The sequence below is a fragment of the Scyliorhinus canicula genome, chromosome 12 (assembly GCF_902713615.1).
Source record: "Scyliorhinus canicula chromosome 12, sScyCan1.1, whole genome shotgun sequence".
NCBI lineage: Eukaryota > Metazoa > Chordata > Chondrichthyes > Carcharhiniformes > Scyliorhinidae > Scyliorhinus > Scyliorhinus canicula.
The window spans coordinates 74,154,417-74,176,446 of record NC_052157.1 but is presented as its reverse complement, the minus strand read 5'-3'; the positions used below and the strand labels follow the sequence as shown (position 1 = coordinate 74,176,446).

The window sequence follows — 22,030 nt, the reverse complement described above, 5'->3', positions numbered from 1 at the left end:
CATCGGCCTCTCTCTCCCCGCCTGCACTCCCAGATTCTCTGACACTTCAAATATCACCATCTCTAGACTCGAATTATCTCTGTTTTGCCATAACCTCTGAAAAGCCTTTCCAGAAGCCCCTCGGCTTTGGGCAAGCCCAAAACATGTCAACATGATTTACCCCCTCCCACCCCACGCCGCCCACACCTGTCCTCCTCTCCTGAGAAGAACCAACGCATCCTTGACACCGCCATGTGGGCCCTGTGCACCACCTAAGACTGACTAAAGCTCAGCCTCACACACAACGAGGATGCATTCCCCCTTTGTAATGCTTCCCTCCACATTCCAGCCCTCAACACCCCTTCCAGCTCCACTTCCCACTTACACCTAATCTCCCTCTCCATCAGTTCCCCATACATGTCCGCTCTGTCCTCTCTAACCTCATCCCAGGATAGAAGTTTATCCTGCAGCACTGGGGGAAGCAGCCTCGGAAACAATGGCACCTCCTCCGTAACAGTTCCTAACCTGCAGATACCTCAATCCGTTGCTCTTTAGTAACTGATATGTCCCATCTAGCCCCTCCAGGTCTGTGAACTTTTCCCCAACAAATAAATCCCTGAAATATTCTAGCCCTACCTGCCGCCACCGCCGGAAAACCTCGTCTAGCCCCCCCCCCCCGGTGCAAACCTATAATTATCACAGATCGGCGCCCACAAAGACATGCCTTCCAAACCAAAGTGCTGCCTACATTAGTTCCAGACCCTCAGCGCTGCTGCCACCACTGGGCTAGTGGAATACCTGACTGGCGAGAGTGGAAGGGACACCAACAACTGTGCTCTCAAACTGGTCCCCTTGCACAAGGCTGACTCCAACCGCCCCAAACCGACCCCAACCGCCCCAAACCAAACCCGCTCACTCCCTCTCCAGGAACACCCTCTTAACCCACGGGACCTTCCCCACCCATACAAACCTCAAAATCACCTTCCGAAAAAAAGGACTTGGGGACAAGAACCGGGAAGTTCTGGAACACAAACAAAAGCTTTGGCAACACTGCCATCTTCACTGTCTTATCACGACCTCCCATTGACATTGGTAACACGTCCTCCCTCATTCTCTCCACCAGCCATGCCAAATTCAACTTGTGCAGCTGGGCCCCAACTCCCCCCAACACTGTATCCCAAGAGAGTGAAAACTTGTCCCCGCCAACCGAAACAAGAGTTCCCCCAGACTCCTCTCCTGCCCCCGTGCGTTGATTGGAAACACTTCACTCTTCCCCATATTCAACTTCTATCCCGCAAAGCGGCCAAGCAGCCCCATGTTCCTGTCAAAGCACCCAACCGGGTCTGAAATATACAAAAGGTCTTCCGCATAAAATAAAACCCGATGGTCGACTGCCAACCTCCTGCTCGATGCTCCTCAATCCCCTTGAATTCCTCAGCGCCATTGTCAAAGGCAAATAGCAAGTGGGGGGAGCGGACACCCTGCCTTGTCCCCCTGGTGCAACCCAAAATACCCAAGCTGACCTTGTTTGTTTGAACACTCTCCATGGGCACCTTAAACAACAGGCGAACCCAATCTACAAACCGCTGTCCAAACCCAAACCGACACACCTCAGTCAAATCCTCCCATTCGATGCCTTCTACGCGTCCATTGCCACAACTACTTCAACCTCCCATCCCTCCGAGGGATCATAATAACATTGAGCAACCTCCGAGCATTCACCGACAACTGCCGCCCCCTCATAAAACCTGCCTGGTCCTCCCCTATCACCCCCGCACTCACTCCTCTATCCGCGTCGCCAGCACCTTTGTATCTATATTCAGCAGTAAGATTGGGCGATACGATCCACACTGGTTCGGGTCCTTATCATTCTTTAGGATAAGCAAAATCGAGGCCTGAGACAGTGCGGGAGAACTACCCCTTCACCTCGCCTCATCAAATACCTCCACAGGCAGCGGCCCCAGCTCCATCCCAAACTTTTATCAAACTCAACTCGGAGCCTGTTCAACCTGGGGCCTTCCCTGTCTTCTTCACCCCACACAGTCCATTATCTCCCTCAGCCTGATCGGGGTCCCCAGTCCCTCCACCTTCACCTCCTCAACCCTCGGGAACTCCAACCCATCTAGAAACCGTCTCATCCCTTCACCCCCCCGTTGGGGGCTCCGACTTTCCAGACCCTGATAAAAAGCCTCATTAACCTTATTCACCCCCTCCGGCTCCGATACCACCATACCCTTCTCGTCCCTCACCCTCCCAATTTTCCTCGCCCTCACCCACTTCCTCAACTGATGTGCAAGCATCCTACTCGCCTTCTCTTTGTGCTCATATATCACCCCCCTGGCTCTGCGCAGTTGCCCCACCGCCTTCCCCGTAGACACGAGCCCAAACTATCTGGAGCCTCTTCTTGAATAACGCCTCATCCAATTTCACTGAATACCTCCAACCCACCCTCAAGATGTCCTCCACCAACTTCACCCTCTCCACCTGTTCTACCTTCTCCCTATGAGCTTTAATTAAAACAAACTTCCCCTCACCGCTGTCACAACGCCTTAACGCCTCCCACAACATGGAGGCTGAAATGTCCCCCATCTATTTCAGCTCCGCATAATTCCGGGTGACCACCCTCTCGCCTCTTGTCTGCCAGTAACCCCACATCTAGCCTCTGCTGAGGCCACTGGGTCCCCTCCTGCACCTCTTGCAAATCCACCCAGTGTGGCGCGTGGTCCAAGACCACAATTGCTGAATACTCCAAACGTACAACCCCCAACAACAATACCTTGTCCAAAAGAAAGAAATCAATGCGGGATCACTCCGGGTGCACGTGAGAAAAAAACAAAAACTCTTTTGCCCTCAGCCCCTTAAACCACCAGGGGTCTGCCACACCCATATGCTCTGCCATTGCCAAAACCTTCCGTGACCTAGGGCACAACCAATCTAACTTCCTCAGCCTAGCCTGGTCCCCCAACTTCAGGTGCGTCTCCTGCAAACACACAACGTCCACCTTCAAACTCCTTAATTGAGTGAAAACCTGCGACCTTTTGACCAGGCCATTTAAGTCCTGGAAATTCCACGTAATCCGACGCCAATCTCTCTTCTACCAGCTCCCCCAGGTCCATGCCTCACTTCCCCTCAGGCCCTCCCCAAGATGTTCGCCGCCATCTCCTCCTTCCCAACTGGGCCACACCAACTCCACCCATGTCCGCCTCCCTCCCATCTCACCTCCGCCCCTCCCAAACACAGAAACAAGAACAAAAGATCCCCCCCCAACTCTCTCGATTGCTCGTACCCCTCTTCACACCCGTCAACAAGCCAACCAGCTTGCATGGTTGCCCCCACTCGAAGCCTAGGCCTAACCCCAACCGCCCCTCACGTACAACACCTGAAAAAAACTGTAAAAAGTGAAAAAAGTCAAAAAGAACACACTCGCCCACTTTGCTACTGTAACTATTAAATACACCCATCCGCCCACTGTACAAACCCACATTCCCCACATTAACATCTCCATGTTGAAATAAACCTTCCAGTTTCGATGTGTGACCCACGGTCAGCACGGTAGCATAGTGGTTAGAACCATTGCTTCACAGCTCCAGGGTCCCAGGTTCGATTCCCGGCTTGGGTTACTGTCTGTGCGGAGTCTGCACATTCTCCCCATGTCTGTTTGGATTTCCTCCGGGTGCTCCGGTTTCCTCCCACAGTCCAAAGATGTGCAGGTTAGGTGGATTGGCCATGTTAAATTGCCCTTAGTGTCCAAAAAATGTTAGGTGAGGTTACTGGGTTATGGGGTTATGAGGATGTGGTGGAGGTGTGGGCTTAATTATGATGCTCTTTCCAGGGGCTGGTGCAGACTCGATGGGCTGAATTGCCTCCTTCTGCACTGTAAAGTCTCTGAATAAGCAGGGATCAACATCCAAACCTTCAGCCCTCCCTTGTAGAGGGCGGCCATGATACAATTATACCCGGCCAGCCTCCTGGCCAGCGCCGTTCCCAAGACCTGGTAAATCCTCAACTCGTTACCTTCCCAGCTGCAGTTTCTTGTCTGCTTTTCCCACCTCAAGATCTTTTTCTTCTCAAGGAAGCAATGCAGCAGTACCTCCATCGCCCTCTGAGCCTCTTCCTCCTTTGGCCTCCTCCTCAACACCCTCTGCGCGCGATCCACCTCAGGGGGTCGGTCAAAGATCCCGATCCCCACCAACTTCTCGAACATGTTCGCCACATATTTGGTGGCCTCCGTTCCCTCGATCCCTTCAGGCAGCCCCACAATCTGTTGGTTCTGCCTCCTTTACCGATTCTCGAGGTCTTCCACCTTCTCCCTCAACCTCTTGGCTATCTACCACAAGCGCCATTACTGCCTCCATCGAGGCCAGCTGTTCCTCCTGTTTGCCCACCGACTCCTCCACTTTCTGGAGCGCCAGGCCTTTCACTGCCAACCTCTGCTCCACTCTTGATCGCCGCCCTCAGCGGCTCCTCCACCTTCCTGGCCCTCTGAGGCCTCCAGACTCTACTGCTGGAACGAAGCATTCAGGCACTCCACCAGTTGCTTGGTAGACCACTGCGTGGGTAACGCCACCACGGCATGCTCCGCCATTTTGTGTCGCACCTTAAATACCCTCGAGCTCAAGCTGTTGCCTCGTACTCGTCACACTTCTGGTCAAGAAAGCCATAAACCTGACTCGCCGACAGAGTACCAATATGCTTCGGTGCTCACACACCTTTCACTCCTAAATTTGGGGGAAAAAGGCCCATAGAATTTCACCTCGAGCGGGCGCCACCAAATGTAACCACTCACTCCATGGCTGCCACTGGGAGATTGAATGTTGGGATTGAATGCCTGGTGAGTTCATGGTCGAAGGGGCAAGGATTTGAGATTAAAACAGCAATGCAGCAAATAGTAGCACATCTGGCTGAAGCTGTGGAGAGCGGAGTGTAAAGAACAGGAGGTCCAGATGAAGGTCATCCACCTAATTCATCCTGTGTTCCTGTCCCCACAGACACTGGCTGACCTGCTGAGTATTTTGAATGTTTCAGGTTTATTTCAGATCATTGTTGGGTGGGGGAAGGGGCAGACGAGGAGTGTGACACAAGCTGTCTGAGGCAGAAGCGAGGAACTGGAAACGGAAAACAGATAACTTTCAAAAAGGAAGTGGGGAAATAATTTGAAGAGCGCAACGGAAGACAAAAGGAGTCGTGATGAAAGTGCGATGGAAGGAGCTGTTGCAGGGAGCTGGCGGAGAGGTGGTGGACGGAATTGCATTACCGAGGGTTGGAGGAGTCGCATTTCCTTCACAACAACATGCATTGGCTTGATTTGCTTCCAGACTTCTTCACATCTCCCTCTTCTCCCTCCCTCACTCCCTCCCCCATTCTCCCACTCCCCCCCCCCCCCCCAACTCTCCATCTCGCCCCCAGTCTACCTCCCTCCCTCCTCCCCCACTCTCCCTCACTCCCCACTCCCAACCCCCCCCATTTTCCCACTCCTTCCATTCTCCCACTCTCCCCTCCCAACTCTCTCTCCCCACCCACTCTCTCTCTCCCCCCCCACTCTCTCTCTCTCCCCCCCCACTCTCTCTCCCCCCCCACTCTCTCTCCCCCCCACTCTCTCTCCCCCCCACTCTCTCTCCCCCCCACTCTCTCTCCCCCCCCACTCTCTCTCTCCCCCCACTCTCTCTCTCTCCCCCCACTCTCTCTCTCTCCCCCCACTCTCTCTCTCTCCCCCCACTCTCTCTCTCTCCCCCCACTCTCTCTCTCTCCCCCCCACTCTCTCTCTCTCCCCCCCACTCTCTCTCTCTCCCCCCCACTCTCTCTCTCTCCCCCCCACTCTCTCTCTCTCCCCCCCACTCTCTCTCTCTCCCCCCCACTCTCTCTCTCTCCCCCCCACTCTCTCTCTCTCCCCCCCCACTCTCTCTCTCTCCCCCCCACTCTCTCTCTCTCCCCCCCACTCTCTCTCTCTCCCCCCCACTCTCTCTCTCTCCCCCCCACTCTCTCTCTCTCCCCCCCACTCTCTCTCTCTCCCCCCACTCTCTCTCTCTCCCCCCCACTCTCTCTCTCTCTCCCCCCCACTCTCTCTCTCTCCCCCCCACTCTCTCTCTCTCCCCCCCACTCTCTCTCTCTCCCCCCCCACTCCCTCCCCCACTCTCTCTCTCTCCCCCACTCTCTCTCTCTCCCCCACTCTCTCTCTCCCCCCCCACTCTCTCTCTCCCCCCCCCACTCTCTCTCTCTCCCCCCCACTCTCTCTCTCTCTCTCCCCCCCCGCTCTCTCTCTCTCCCCCCCGCTCTCTCTCTCTCCCCCCCCCGCTCTCTCTCTCTCCCCCCCCGCTCTCTCTCTCTCCCCCCCCGCTCTCTCTCTCTCCCCCCCCGCTCTCTCTCTCTCCCCCCCCGCTCTCTCTCCCCCCCCCCCACTCTCTCTCTCTCTCCCCCCCCCCCCACTCTTTCTCCCCCCCCCCCCACTCTCTCTCCCCGCCCACTCTCCCTCTCTGTCCCCCCACCCTGCTCTCTATCTCCCCCCTGCCCACACCCCAGCCGGCTGTCCCTCCCCCCACCCGCTCTACCTCCCCCTCCCTCCCCCTCCCCCCCACCGCGCTCTCCCTCCCCCCCACCGCACTCCCCCTCCCCCCCACCGCACTCTCCCTCCCCCCCCCCCCGCTCTCCCTCCCCCCCCCGCTCTCCCTCCCCCCCCCGCTCTCCCTCCCCCCCCCGCTCTCCCTCAACCCCCCACCCCGCTCTCCCTCACCCCCCCCCGCTCTCCCTCCCCCCCCCCCGCTCTCCCCCCCCCACCCCTCGCCTCCCTCCCCCCACCCCCGCGCTCCCTCCCCCCACCCCGCTCTCCTTCCCCCCCACCCTCTCTCTCCCCCCCAACTCTCTCTCGTCTCTCCCCCCCACTCTCTCTCTCCTCTCTCTCTCTCTCTCCCCCCCCACTCCTCTCTTCTCCCCCCCCCTCTCTCCTCCCCCCACTCTCTCTCCCCCCACTCTCTCTCTCCTCTCCCCCCCACTCTCGTCTCTCTCTCTCCTCCCCCACACTTTCTCTCTCTCCCCTCTCTCCTCCTCTCCCCACATACATCTCTCTCAGTCCACCCACACGCTCTCCTCCCCCACACTGTCTCTTCCCCCCCACTGTGCTCTCGCCCCCACTGTCTCTCCCCCCCACTGTCTCTCCCCCCCACTGTCTCTCCCCCCCCACTGTCTCTCTCCCCCCCCCGCTTGTCTCCCTCCCCCCCACTGTCCTCTCCCCCCCACTGTCTCTCCCCCCCACATGTCTCTCCCCCCCACTTCTCCTCCCCCCCACTCCCTCCCCCCCACTCTCTCCCCCCCACGCCTCCCACCCACGCTCCCCCCCCCCCTCTCCTCCCCCCCACTCTCTCCCCCCCTCTCTCCCCCACTCTCTCCCCCCCACTCTCTCCCCCCACACTCTCGCCCCTCCCACTCTCTTCCCCCCCCCACTCTCTCCCCCCGCCACTCTCTCCCCCCCACTCTCTCCCCCCCACTCTCTCCCCCCCCCACTCCTCTCCCCCCCCACTCTCTCCCCCCCCACTCTCTCCCCCCCCACTCTCTCCCCCCCCCACTCTCTCCCCCCCCCCCACTCTCCTCCCCCCCCCACTCTCTCCCCCCCCCCACTCTCTCCCCCCCACTCTCTCCCCTCCCCCCCACTCTCTCCCCCCCCACTCTCTCTCCCCCCCACTCTCTCTCCCCCCCCCACACTCTCTCCCCCCCCACTCTCTTCCCCCCCCACTCTCTTCCCCCCCACTCTCTGCCCCCCCACTCTCTTCCCCCCCACTCTCTTCCCCCCCCACTCTCTTCCCCCCCACTCTCTTCCCCCCCCCACTCTCTTCTCCCCCCCACTCTCTTTCTCCCCCCCACTCTCTTTCTCCCCCCCACTCTCTTTCTCCCCCCCACTCTCTTCCCCCCCACCTCTTCCCCCCACTCTCTTCCCCCCCCACTCTCTTTCTCCCCCCACTCTCTTCCCCCCCCACTCTCTTCCCCCCCCACTCTCTTCCCCCCCCACTCTCTTCCCCCCCACTCTCTTCCCCCCCCCACCTCTCTTCCCCCCCCACTCTCTCTCCCCCCCACTCTCTCCCCCCCACTCTCTCTCCCCCCCACTCTCTCTCCCCCCCACTCTCTCTCCTCCCCCCACTCTCTCCTCCCCCCCCACTCTCTCTCCCCCCCCACTCTCTCTCCCCCCCCCACTCTCTCTCTTCTCCCTCCCCCCCACTACCTCTCTCTCCCCCTCTCCTCCTCCCCCCACTCTCGCTCTCCCCCCACTCTCTCTCTCCCCCCCACTCTCTCTCCCCTCCCCCCACTCTCCTCTCCCCCCACTCTCTCTCTCCCCCCACTCTCTCTCTCTCCCCCCCACCTCTCTCTCCCCCCCACTGTCTCTCCCCCCCACTGTCTCTCCCCCCCACTGTCTCTCCCCCCCACTGTCTCTCCCCCTCACTGTCTCTCCCCCCCACTCTCTCCCCCCCACTCTCTCCCCCCCCACCTCTCCCCCCCACTGTTCTCTCCCCCCACTCTCTCCCCCCCACTCTCTCCCCCCCCCACCTCTCCCCCCCACTCTCTCCCCCCCCCACTCTCTCCCCCCCCACCTCTCCCCCCCACTCTCTCCCCCCCCCCTCTCCCTCCCCACTCTCTCCCCCCCCACTCTCTCCCCCCCCACTCTCTCCCCCCCCACTCTCCCCATCCCCCCCACTCTCTCCCCCCCCACTCTCTCCCCCTCTCTTCTCCCCCCCCACTCTCTCCCCCCCCTCTCTCCCCCCCCCTCTCTCCCCCCCCACTCTCTCCCCCCCCACTCTCTCCCCCCCCACTCTCTCTCCCCCCCCACCTCTCCCCCCCCCACTCTCTCCCCCCCCCACTCTCTCCCCCCCCACTCTCTCTCCCCCTCCCCCCCCACTCTCTCTCCCCCCCCACTCTCTTCCTCCCCCCCACTCTCTTCCCCCCACTCTCTTCCCCCCCACTCTCTTTCTCCCCCCCACTCTCTTCCCCCCACTCTCTTCCCCCCCCTCCTTCCCCCCCACTCTCTTCCCCCCCCCACTCTCTCTCCCTCCCCCCCACTCTCTCTCCCCCCCCACTCTCTCCCCCCCACTCTCTCTCCCCCCCCACTCTCTCTCCCCCTCTCTCTCCCCCCTATCTCTCCCCCCCCACTCTCTCTCTCTCCTCCCCCCCACTCCCTCTCTCTCCTCCCCCCCCACCTCTCTCTCCCCCACTCTCTCCTCTCCCCCCACTCTCTCTCTCCCCCCACTCTCTCCTCCCCCACTCTCTCTCCCCCCCACTCTCTCTCCACCCCCACTCTCTCTCTCCACCCCCACTCTCTCTCTCCCACCCCCCACACCCGCTCTCGCCCCCCCCACCCCGCTCTCCATCCCCCCCCCCCGCTCTCCATCCCCCCCCACCCCGCTCTCCCCTCCGCCCCACCCCGCTCTCCCTCCCCCCCCCCCGTTCTCCCCCTCCCCCCCCCCCCCACCCCGCTCTCCGCCTCCCCCCCGCTCTCCCCCCCCCCCTCCCTCTCTCTCCTCCCTCCCCCCAGCCTCTCTCCCTCCCTCCCCCATCCCGCTCTCCCCCTCCTCCCCCATCCCGCTCTCCCTCCCTCCACCCCACCCTGCTCTCCCTCCCTCCACCCCACCCTGCTCTCCCTCCCTCCCCCCCACCCCTCTCTCCCTCCCCCCACCCCGCTCTCCCTCCCCCGGCTCTCCCCCCACCCCGTTCTCCCTCCCCCCACCCCTCTCTCCTCCCCACCCCCGCTCTCCCTCCCCCCCCCCCCCGCTCTCTCTCCCCCCCCCCCCCCCCCGCTCTCCCTCCCCGCCCCCCCGCTCTCCCTCCCCTCCGCCCCGCTCTCTCTCCCCCCCGCCCCGCTCTCCCTCCCCTCCGCCCCGCTCTCCCCTCCCCGCCCACCCCGCTCTCCTCCCCGCCCACCCCGCTCTCCCTCCCCGCCCACCCCCTCTCCCTCCCCGCCCGCCCCCCCGCTCTCCCTCCCCGCCCACCCCGCTCTCCCTCCCCGCCCACCCCGCTCTCCCTCCCGCCCACCCCGCTCTCCCTCCCCGCCCACCCCGCTCTCCCTCCCCGCCCACCCCTCTCCCTCCCCGCCCACCCCCGCTCTCCCTCCCCGCCCCCCCGCTCTCCCTCCCCGCCCACCCCGCTCTCCCTCCCCGCCCACCCCGCTCTCCCTCCCCGCCCACCCCGCTCTCCCCCCCCCCCACCCCGCAGTCCCTCCCCGCCCACCCCGTCCCTCCCCCCCCCCACCCCGCTCTCCCTCCCCGCCCACCCCGCAGTCCCTCCCCGCCCACCCCGCTCTCCCTCCCCGCCCACCCGCTCTCCCTCCCCGCCCACCCCGCTCTCCCTCCCCGCCCACCCCCTCTCCCTCCCCGCCCACCCCGCTCTCCCTCCCCGCCCCCCCGCAGTCCCCTCCCCCCACCCCGCTGTCCCTCCCCGCCCACCCCGCTCTCCCTCCCCGCCCACCCCGCAGTCCCTCCCCCCCCACCCCGCAGTCCCTCCCCGCCCACCCCGCAGTCCCTCCCCCCGCCCACCCCGCTCTCCCTCCCCGCCCACCCGCTCTCCCTCCCCGCCCACCCCCGCAGTTCCCTCCCCGCCCACCCCGCTCTCCCTCCCCGCCCACCCCGCAGTCCCTCCCCGCCCACCCCGCACTCCCTCCCCGCCCACCCCGCAGTCCCTCCCCGCCCACCCCGCTCTCCCTCCCCGCCCACCCCGCTCTCCCTCCCCGCCCACCCCGCAGTCCCTCCCCGCCCACCCCGCTCTCCCTCCCCGCCCACCCCGCATCCCTCCCCGCCCACCCCGCAGTCCCCCCCCCCACCCCGCAGTCCCTCCCCGCCCACCCGCTCTCCCTCCCCCGCCCCCCCCGCTCTCCCTCCCCGCCCACCCCGCTCTCCCTCCCCGCCCACCCCCGCTCTCCCCTCCCCGCCCACCCCGCTCTCCCTCCCCGCCCACCCCCTCTCCTCCCCGCCCACCCCGCTCTCCCTCCCCGCCCACCCCGCTCCTCCTCCCCGCCCCCCCCGCAGTCCCTCCCCGCCCACCCCGCAGTCCCTCCCCCCCCCACCCCGCTCTCCCTCCCCGCCCACCCCGCAGTCCCTCCCCGCCCACCCCACGCTCTCCCTCCCCGCCCACCCCGCAGTCCCTCCCCGCCCACCCCGCTCTCCCTCCCCGCCCACCCTGCTCTCCCTCCCCGCCCACCCCGCAGTCCCTCCCCGCCCACCCCGCAGTCCCTCCCCGCCCACCCCGCAGTCCCCCCCCCCCCAACCCCGCTCTCCCTGCCCCCCCCACCCCGCTCGCCCTCCCCCTCCACCCCGCTCTCCCTCCCCCCACTGCCTGATGTCTGCTGACCTCGAGTTATTTCATGGACAGATTGTATGGGGCCTTTGTTGTTCAGCCTGGTTTCATTTGGCTAAACAAATATGGCTGCTTTGCATACTGACGTTGTGCTTGTTTGCGTTTCAGCGCCTGCCATTTGGAAGGGCTCACGGATCCACCAATCCTGCGATGCTAATCATTGGGGCCGAGGACGAGGAATTTGAGAACGACTTGGATCCGGTATGTTTCTGGCAGCTGATGGCAGATTGGCGGGGGTGGGTGAGAGAGTTCTCAGCTTAGCCCTCGGAGGGCAGGACTCCCTGTCCAGAGTCAGCAATTCCCAGGCTCAAACCCCACCCCGAAGACTTTAGCCTCATAGCCCAGGCTCTTGCTTCTTGTGCCGGTGCGGAGGAACTGCTGCACTGTCAATCATAGATACCCTCTTTTGAGTGAGGATCCAGCTGCACCCCAGTGTCGCTGTTTGGTGATGATCCATTGGAGCTCTCCCCGGTGACCTGGGACCTGAGAATCACAATGGTTTCAGTACAGGAAGAGGCCATTCAGCCCATTGTGTCTGTGTCTGTGGAAGAGCAATCCACCTGGTGCCATTCCCACCAACCTTATCCCTGTTGCCCTGCAATTTTATCCTTTTAACGTAAATAATCAGAATACCTTTTGGAAGATTTGCTTTATCCTTCTTCCACCGCACTCACCCAGGCAACGCGTTTTGGATCTTAACCATTCGCTGTGTGAAAATGTTTTTCCTCCTGTCTCTATTGCTTATTTTTCCAACCACTTTAAATCTGTGCTCTCTCCTTCTCGACAGTTCGCCACTCATGGAGCAGCTTCTTCCCTCCCTATCTATGTAACCTCCTCTAGCTCCTGCAACCCTTCCGAACTCTGTAATTCCCTCCAGCTCCTGCACCCATCACTGGTATGCCTGCCACATTTCTCAGGGTCACCTTCAACCTTCCTATGAACCTTGATGTCGGCCTACCCTGCTGGCATTTTACAAGCTTTTTAATAATAATCTTTATTATTGTACGCTTACATTAACACTGCAATTAAGTTACTGTGAAAAGCCCCTAGTTGCCACACCCCAGGGCCTGTTCGGGGTCACAGAGGAAGAATTCAGAATGTCCCAATTCACCTCACAAGCACGTCTTTCGGGACATGAGCACCTGGAGGAAACTCACGCAAACACGGGGAGAACGTGCAGACTCTGCACAGACAGTGGCCAAAGCCGCAAATTGAACTAGGGACTCTGATACTGTGAAGTAACAGTACTAACCACTGTGATACTGTGCTAATGTGTGACATGACCTGCCGTGAGGGATTTCATCCTCAGTCTCATGTACTGCACTTCCAATCCATTTGAGCTGGACACAGATGGTGATTGCTTTAATTTAGGCCTCCACAACCTCTCTAACTCTGTAACTCCTCCAGCCCCGGCAACCCTCCCTATCTCTGTAACCTCCTCCAGCTCCTTCAACTCTCGCTATCTCTGTAACCTCCTCCAGCTCCTTCAACCCTCTTTATCTCTGCAACCTCCTCCAGCTCCTTCAACCCTCCCGATCTCTGTAACCTCCTCCAGCCCCTGTGATTCTCCCTATCTCTGTTCCTTCCTCCAGCCCTGACAATTATCCACACCACTGTAACTTTCTCCAGCTTCTAGAACTTCCTCTATCTCTGTAACTTTCTCCAGCCTCTAGAACCCCCTCTATCTCTGTAACTTCCTACAGTCCAGACAACCCTCCCTATCCCTGTAACCTGCTCCAGCCCAGACAACCATCCCTATAGAGGCTGGTTTAGCACAGTGGGCTAAACAGCTGGCTTGCAATGCAGAACAAGACCAACAGCGTGGGTTCAATTTCCATACCAGCCTCCCCGGACAGGCGCCGGAATGTGGCGACTAGGGGCTTTTCACAGTAACTTAATTGAAGCCTACTTGTGACAATAAGCGATGATGATGACGATTGTTATTATTATTATTATTATTATCTCTGCAACCTCCTCCAGCCCCTACAACCCTCCCGATCACTGTAACCTCCTCCAGCCCCTACAATTCTCCCCATCTCGTAACTTCCTCCAGCCTCTAGAATCCTCTCTCTCTTTGTAACGTCCTCCAGCCCCTACGACCTTCTCATTCTCTCTAAACTCCTCGAGCCCTGACAACCCTCCCTATCTTGTTGACGTCCTCCAGCCCCTACAATACTTTGTTGCTATGAATCTGGAGCATTTGGTTGCCGCATTTCAGCTGATGTTTTATCATTCCTGTGTGGGGAAGGAGGGTGGCATGGTGGCACAATGGTTAGCAATGCTGCATCACAGCACAAGGGACCTGTGTTTGATTCCGGCCTTGGGTGACTGTGTGGAATTTGCCCATTCCCCCCGTGTCTGCGTGGATTTCCTCCGTCAAAGATGTGCAGGTTGGGTGGATTGGCCTCGCAAAATTTCACCACGGTTAGATGGGGTTATGGGGATAGAGTGGGGGTATATGCTTGGTTCGGGTGCTCTTTCAAAAGGTTGGTGGAGGCTCAATGGGCCGAATTGTAAGGATTCTATGATTCTATGAAGTCTATCTGATCTGTCCTCTCATTGCCCCTCCATGTAGAGTAAGCATGTCTAATCTTCCCCCTGGCTATACACTTTCCTTCTAGCTCCTTCATTCCGACACTCAGGTTGCACAGTAAAATGTTGCTGAATCCCTGAATGGTCGTCAGTCTGTCAAGAAGCCCCCCCTCGGTTTGCTGCAGTCCAGTCTGAGCAGACAGAACCTGGAGTCTGCCCTTCTAGAGCAGCACTGCCTGTTTTTTCCCTAACCAAAGATGCTCTGCCTTACAGACGGTCGACGATAACTGCAGCCACTTCCAGTGCATTGAGCTGCTGAAGGATCGACCAACCTGCCTCGTCGTCTTCCTCCATCATGTCATCCTGCAGTTTGATGCCGCGGCTGTGGTGAGTGCAACGTCTGCCTCGTTTCCCATCCCATCCCCTTGCATTACTGATCTGCAGCCATGACTCACTCCCAGTACCGCTTAACAGACGCTTGGGTCAGGAATCCAGGGTGCTTTGCGCTGTCGTGGGTGCCATCTTGCCCATGTGATGTGAAAGCAAAGTCAGATCAACCCCCTTCAACGGGGGTTGCCGTGCCGACTATTGCAAGAAGAACAAGAGTTTCCCATGGCAATATTTGTTCCTGAACCTACGTCATAACAACAAATGATTTTGTGATTAATCACCTATGATTGCTGTTTGTGTGATCTTGCTGTGTTCACGTTGGCTCCCAGGTGATCGACAGTACAGCAGTGATGGGGGCAGAACTGGGGGAGGGCTATCTGATGGGCAATGTTCCGAGATGGTATTTGATGGGAGTGAATCTTGTAGCAGTGTTTGATGGGGACTTTCTAGGTTAGATATTTTATTGGGAAGGGATATTTGATAGGTACCCTGTCTTCAAGTGGAGTATTTTGGCTGGGGTATTTGATGGGGAGTGTTTCAGAGGGTAACTGATGGGGACGTCTTGGGGTATTTGCTGAGGAGTGTGTCTTGGGGTATTTGATGGAAATGTGTCTGGGGGTGGTGTTTGATATGGATTGCGTCTCGGTGAATATTTGTTGGGGGATATGTCTCTGGGTGGGGTGGGGGTTATTGATTGTGTCTCAGATGGTGGGGGCAGGATTTGACGGGATGTGAGTTCTGAGGGGGGTAATTGTTATGGTTTGGGTGTCAGGATGGGTATTTGACAGGCCGTGCGTTTCTGATGCATTTGATAAGGATTGGGTCTCTTAGGAGGGGTGAGAGTTGACGGGGATGTATCACGGTGGGGATGGTAATTGCTATGGCTTCATTTTTTTGAGGGTATTTTATCTAGATTGGGTCACGGAGTGGGGATTTGATGGGTCCCAGGGTGGGTATTTGATGGCGGATGTGTCTCGAGGGGGGGGTGGGATTTGATATGGATCGGGCTAGTCTTAGTTGGTATTTATCAGGAGATGTCATGAGCAGGCTTTTTCATATGGATTGGGTCTCAGGGTGGGTGTTTTTCAAAGGATGTGTCCCGGTGAAGGGGGTGGTATTTCATATGGATTAGGTCTGAGGGTGGGTATTTATCATGGGATATGTCTCGGGGGTATTTCATATGGATTTGCTCTCGGGGTGGGTATTTATGGGGGATATGTCTCGGGGTTATTTGATATGGATTGGGTCTCGGGGTGGGTATTTATGGGGGATATGTCTCGGGGGTATTTGATATGAATTGGGTCTCGGGGCGGGTATTTATCGGGGGCTGTGTCTCAGGGGTATTTGCTATGGATTGGGTCTCGGGGTGGGTATTCATGGGGGATGTGTCTCGGGGGTATTTGATATGAATTGGGTCTCGGGGTGGGTATTTATCGGGGGATGTGTCTCGGGGGTATTTTGAACATAGAACATTACAGCGCAGTACAGGCCCTTCGGCCCACGATGTTGCACCGTCCTGTGATACCCTTCTAAAGTCCCTCTACACTATTCCCTTATCGTCCATATGCCAATCCAATGACCATTTGAATGCGTTTAGTGTTGGCGAGTCCACTACTGTTGCAGGCAGGGCATTCCACGCCCTTATTACTCTCTGGGTAAAGAACCTACCTCTGACATCTGTCCTATATCTATCTCCCCTCAATTTAAAGCTATGTCCCCTCGTGCTGGACATCACCATCGAAGTTGACCCCAGTCTGCCATTTACAACAACAAATCTGCTTCCACTCTTCTTCCTGGGATTGACAAGGGTATTTTATGGGGGATATGTCTCTGGGGTGTTTGATATGGATTGGGTCTTGGGGCGGGTATTTATGGGGGATATGTCTCGGGGGTATTTGATATGAATTGGGACTCGGGGCGGGTATTTATCGGGGGCTGTGTCTCAGGGGTATTTGCTATGGATTGGGTCTCGGGGTGGGTATTTATGGGGTATGTGTCTCGGGGGTACTTGCTATGGATTGGGTCTTGGGGTGGGTATTTATCGGGGGTATTTGATATGGATTGGGTCTCGGGGCGGGTATTTATCAGGGATATGTCTCGGGGGTATTAGATATGGATTGGGTCTCGGGGTGGGTAATTATCGGGGATATGTCTCGGGGGTATTTGATATGGATTGGGTCTCGGGGTGGGTATTTATCGGGGTTATTTGATATGGATTTGCTCTCGGGGCGGGTATTTATGGGGGATATGTCTCGAGGGTATTTGATATGGATTGGGTCTCGGGGTGGGTATTTATCGGGGGTATTTGTTATGGATTGAGTCTCGGGGTGGGTATTTATGGGGGATGTGTCTCGAGGGTATTTGATATGGATTTGCTCTCGGGGTGGGTATTTAAGGGGGATATGTCTCCGGGGTATTTGATATGGATTTGCTCTCGGGGCGGGTATTTATCGGGGGCTGTGTCTCAGGGGTATTTGCTATGGATTGGGTCTCTGGGTGGGTATTTATCGGGGGTATTTGATATGGATTGGGCCTCGGGGCAGATATTTATTGGGGATGTGTCTCGGGGGTATTTGATATGGATTGGGTCTCGGGGTGGGTATTTATGGGGGATATGTCTCGGGGGGTATTTGATATGGATTTAGTCTCGGGGCGGTTATTTATCGGGGATATGTCTCGGGGGTATTTGATATGGATTTGCTCTCGGGGGGGGGGGGGGGGCATTTATGGGGTATGTGTCTCGGGGGTATTTGATATGGATTTGCTCTCGGGGTGGGTATTTATGGGGGATGTGTCTCGGGGTTATTTGATATGAATTGGGTGTCGGGGCGGGTATTTACGGGGGATGTGTCTCGGGGGTATTTGATATGGATAGGGTCTCGGGGTGGGGGGGGGGGATATTTATCGGGGATATGTCTCGGGGGGGGGGGGGGGGGATTTGATATGGATTTTCTTTCGGGGTGGGTATTTATGGGGGATGTGTCTCGAGGGTATTTGATATGGATTTGCTCTCGGGGCGGATATTTATTGGGGATGTGTCTCGGGGGTATTTGATATGGATTGGGTCTCGGGGCGGGTATTTATGGGGGATATGTCTCGGGGGTATTTGATATGGATTGGGTCTTGGGGCGGGTATTTATGGGTGATATGTCTCGGGGGTATTTGATATGGATTTGCTCTCGGGGTGGGTATTTATGGGGGATGTGTCTCGGGGGTATTTGATATGAATTGGGTGTCGGGGCGGGCATTTACGGGGGATGTGTCTCGGGGGTATTAGATATGGATTGGGTCTCGGGGCGGGTATTTATGGGGGATGTGTCTCGGGGTTATTTGATATGAATTGGGTCTCGGGGCGGGTATTTACGGGGGATGTGTCTCGGGGGTATTAGATATGGATTGGGTCTCGGGGTGGATATTTATGGGGAAGTGTCCGGGGGTATTTGCTATGGATTGGGTCTCGGGGCGGGTATTTATGGGGAATGTGTCTCGAGGGTATTTGATATGGATTGGGTCTCGGGGTGGGTATTTATCGGGGGTATTTGATATGGATTTGCTCTCGGGTGAGTATTTCATGCGGAATGTGTTTCAGTGGGGGGTATTTGATATTGTTTGGGTTTCGGGGCTGGGGGGGACGATTTGATGGTGCTTTGCCACTGGGGGAGGGATAGTTAATGTAATTTTCAGACTTTGAAAGCCCTCAGTTTTGAGGTTACAGCGTATCTAACCTTTTGAACTTTCTACAGCTATGTTATCTGCACGGGGAATTGTTTAAAGGGGCCAATCTCAAAGATACTCGCAGGATGTTTATGGATTATTTCCACACTTTTCTGGACAGAGCAGCGGTAAGATTATCTTCAAATTCTTTCAAATCATTACCCACCCTGGCGAGCAGGGCACCTGTCTCCAACTACTGTAACCACATTGACCATTCGGCATGGTTCATCAATCGAACATTTGAAGGGACAGTGTAGAGGGAGCTTTACTCTGTATTTAACCCCATGTTGTACCTGTCCTGGGGGTGTTTGATGGGGACAGTGTCGAGGGAACTTTAATAATCTTTATTGTCACACGTAGGCTTACATTAGTACTGCAATGAAGTTATTGTGAAACCCCCCTTGTCGCCACACTCGGGCGCCTGTTCGGGCACACGGAGGGAGAATTCAGAACGTCCAATTCACCTAACAAGCACGTTTTTTGGGACGTGTGCGAGGAAACCGGAGCACCTGGAGGAAACCCATGCAGACACAGGGAGAACGTGCAGACTCCGCAAAGACAGGGACCCAAGCCGAGAATCAAACCTGGGGCCCTGGTGCTGTGAAGCAACAGTGCTAACCACTGTGCTACCGTGCCGCCCATCTTACTTTAATCTTACTTAAACCCCGTGCTGTACCTGTCCTGGGAGTAAATGATGGGGACAGTGTAGAACAAACTTTACTTTGTATCTAATGCCATGATGTTCCTGTTCTGGGAGTGTTTAATGGGGACAGTGTAGAGGGAGTTTTATTCTGTATCTAACCCCGTGCTGTTCCTGTCCTGGAGGTGTTTGATGGGGACAGTATAGAGGGAGCTTTACTCTGTATCTAATCTCATGTTATGTCTGTCCTGGGAGAGTTTGGTGGAGACAGTGTAGCGAGACCTTTACTTTGTCTTGCACCCTGTGCTGCACCTGTGTATTAAAGAGTCAGTACCTGCTTAATTACTTGAGAGATGACAGGACACTGGATTGTGGGCAGAGTTTGTATTGGTTGGCGCAGCCTGCAGGGCCTCAGTCATGTTTCTACCACTGGAGTAGCCCCCCCCCCCCCCCCCCCCCCCCCCCCCCCCGCCGTAATTCCCCGGAGATGGGCACCCATTAATGCTGTGTGTTGTTCCTCTCATTTTGTTTCAGATCCTCAAGGTGCCTGTACCACAGGAAATCTCTTTTGAACTGGGTAAGTGCGTTCATCACAAAGTGAGGAGGTTACGCTGAACTAAGGCAAGATGCTAGTTAGATCTCACCTGGAATATTATGTGCAGATCCGAACGCCACACTATAGAAAGGGCGTGGATGCTTTGGAGGGAGTGCAGAAGAGTTTAAAGAATGATTCCAGGGATGAGAAACTCTAGTTATGAGGTTAGATTGGAGCGATTGGAACTGTTTTCCTTGGACAGAGGAAGGCTAGGAGAAGATTTGATAGAGATGCTCAATATCACGAGGTGGCTGGACATAGTTGAGAGGGAGAAGAAAGCAGAAAATACTGGACTATCTCAGCATCACTGGAGAGAGAAGGGTGCTAACATTTTGAATTTGGTTGACTCTTTGTTTTGCTGTCAGACCTGCTGCGATAGTCCAGTATTTTCTGTTTCTGTTTCAGATTCCAGCATCCGCAGTAATTTGCTTTCATTATCGTCAATCGGGAGAAACTGTTCCCGCTCGTAAAAAGATCTAGAACGAGAGGGCACAGATTTAAAGTGATTTGCAAAAGAAGCAAATGTCGTGTGAGGAAAATCACTTTTTTTTTCACGCAGCGAGTGATTCGGGGACTGGAATGCACTGTTTGGAAGTGTGGTGGAGGCAGGTTCAATCGAAGCTTTCGACGGGTTGTTCAGGGGTTCAGGGGAAATGCAGGGGAATGGCACTTTAGCCATGATTGTTCAGAGAACCAGTGCAGATACGATCGGCCGAATGGCCTCCTCCATAACGATTCTGTGGAAGTGAACTCTGTGGGGGCATGGAATGGGACGTGGTTGTACACAGGAATCCCCGTGCAGAGAAGGGGGGTCCCTGGGGACGGGGGTCTGGGGAAGTACTCTGCAGGCAATCGTGTGTGAGCGCGGTGTTTATGAGTCTGGCATTATTTCCTAATCAGTGACGGGCTAGAACGGGAGGATCCAGAGGCCTAGGGAGGGGCCCATTGTCTGAGGTCACATGAACCAGCAGCAAATGCAGAAGACCAGCAGGATTTTTGGGTTCCAGGGGGTTTTTGAATGCAAAGAGGGTGGAGGAACTGATGCTTCGATCGTCCAGAGCTCTAGTTCGACCCCCACTGGAGTTTAACTGTGTTCATTTCTGTGCACTGCAAAGCAGGAAGTGTATTCTGGCCTTGAAAGAGGTACGATGCTGATCCACCAGGGCTATAAGGGTTAAATTACAAGGTCAGGTTGCAGAGGACTAGGCTTGTATTGCATCGCGTGTACAAGGTTATGGGGTGATTTAATCGAGGTGTTTAAGATGATTAAAGGAACCGATACAGTCCACCACAAGAAACTGTTTCCTCTGGTGGGTTTGTCGGGTGGGTGGTGGGATTATGGAATTCAGAGGTGGCACAATGGTTAGCACTGCTGCCTCACAGCGCCAGGGAACTAGGTTCGATTCTGGCCTTGGGTGACTGTGGAGTTTGCACTTTCTCCCCGTGTGTGCGTGGGTTTCCTCCGGGTGCTCCGGTTTCCACCCACAGTCCAAAGATGTGCAGGTTAGGTGGATTGGCAATGTTAAATTGCCCCATAATGTCCAAAAGGTTAGATGGGGTTACGGGGATAGGGCAGGCGTGTGGACCAGGCAAGTTGTGCTCTTTCATAGGGTCGGTGCAGACTCGATGGGCCGAATTGCCGCCTCCTACGCTATAGGGATTCTACTTTGTAACTAACCTCATGTTGTACCTGTCCCGGGAGAGTTGTATGGGGACAGTGCAGAGGCAGAGTTACTCTGCATCAAACCTCGCGCAGGTTAGGTGGATTGGTCAAGTAAATATTGCTCCTTAGCGTCCAAAAATGTGCAGGTTAGATGGGGTAACGGGGATAGGGTGGGGAATTGATCAAGGTAGGGTGCTCTTTCATAGGGTCTGTGCAGACTCGATGGGCTGAATGGACTGCTTCTGGATTGTAGGAATTCTATGGTAATTCCATTCTGACACTAATCCAGAATCTTAAAATTTGAACCAGGCTGTTCAAACAGGGATGGATCCTGGCTTTCGCTTTTGTGTTCAGGATTGAGATCAAAGATTTTTGGTGGGTCAGGATAGTACAGAATATGGAGCATATGTTGGGTAAAGTAATTAAGATGCAGGCCAGCCATGATCTGATTGAGTGATGGGGCAGACCCTGGGGACTGATTGGTCGTCTCCTGTTCCTGTGTAACAGGCTCGCGAGGGTGGACTGAATGTCCTCCTGTTGCTCTGTAGCACATTTGAGAGGGTCTGAATAGCCTCCTCCTATTCCTGTGTAAAAGGCTCGAGTGGGGCTGAATGGCCTGTTCCTATGTAACGGGCTCGAGAGAGGCTGAATGTGCTCCTCCTGTTCCCGTGTAACAGACTTGAGAGGGGCTGAATGGCCTCCTCCTCCTGTTCCTGTGTAACAGGCTCGAGAAGGGGCTGAATGGACCTCCACCTGTGTTTCTGTAAATGCACACTGTCTTGATTTGAATGTATGTGTTTGTGTTAAAGATCGCTGCCGTCCTGATATGCTTTGTGAAGAAGGTGTGAGGAACGTTGTTAAAGTCATGCAGAAGTCTCTGACTCTAGAGATATACGGCCAGCTGGAAGATTTCAGGTGAAAGACTATAAGATGATAAGACGGAGGAGGAGAAATAGGCCACTCGGACCATCTAGTCTGCTCTGCCATTTAATCATAGCTGATTTGTTTCTCATCCCCATTCTCCTGCCTTCTCCCCATAACCTCTGATCCTCTTATCAAGAAACTATCTATCTCTGTCTTAAAGACACTCAGTGTTTTGTCCTCAACAGCCTTCTGCGGCAAAGAGTTCCACAGATTCACCATCCTCTGGCTGAAGAAATTCCTCCTCATCTCTGTTTTAAAGGATGATCCC

General features: G+C 56.7%; 1 protein-coding gene across 3 annotated transcripts in view; it reads left to right on the top strand.

Annotated features, from left to right (window-relative positions):
• The window catches only part of LOC119975074 (rho guanine nucleotide exchange factor 1-like), a 97,897-nt gene extending 76,124 nt beyond the window's left edge, over positions 1-21,773 (top strand). For all 3 annotated transcript variants that reach the window (XM_038814579.1, XM_038814577.1, XM_038814578.1), the window contains exons 3-7: positions 11,413-11,505; positions 14,110-14,223; positions 17,970-18,068; positions 19,115-19,157; positions 21,648-21,773. In XM_038814579.1, coding sequence (XP_038670507.1) covers positions 11,413-11,505; positions 14,110-14,223; positions 17,970-18,068; positions 19,115-19,157; positions 21,648-21,757 — 459 coding nt within the window. In that variant the 3' untranslated portion in view covers positions 21,758-21,773. The remainder of the gene's footprint in view (positions 1-11,412; positions 11,506-14,109; positions 14,224-17,969; positions 18,069-19,114; positions 19,158-21,647) is intronic.
• The last annotated feature ends 257 nt before the right edge of the window (positions 21,774-22,030 follow it).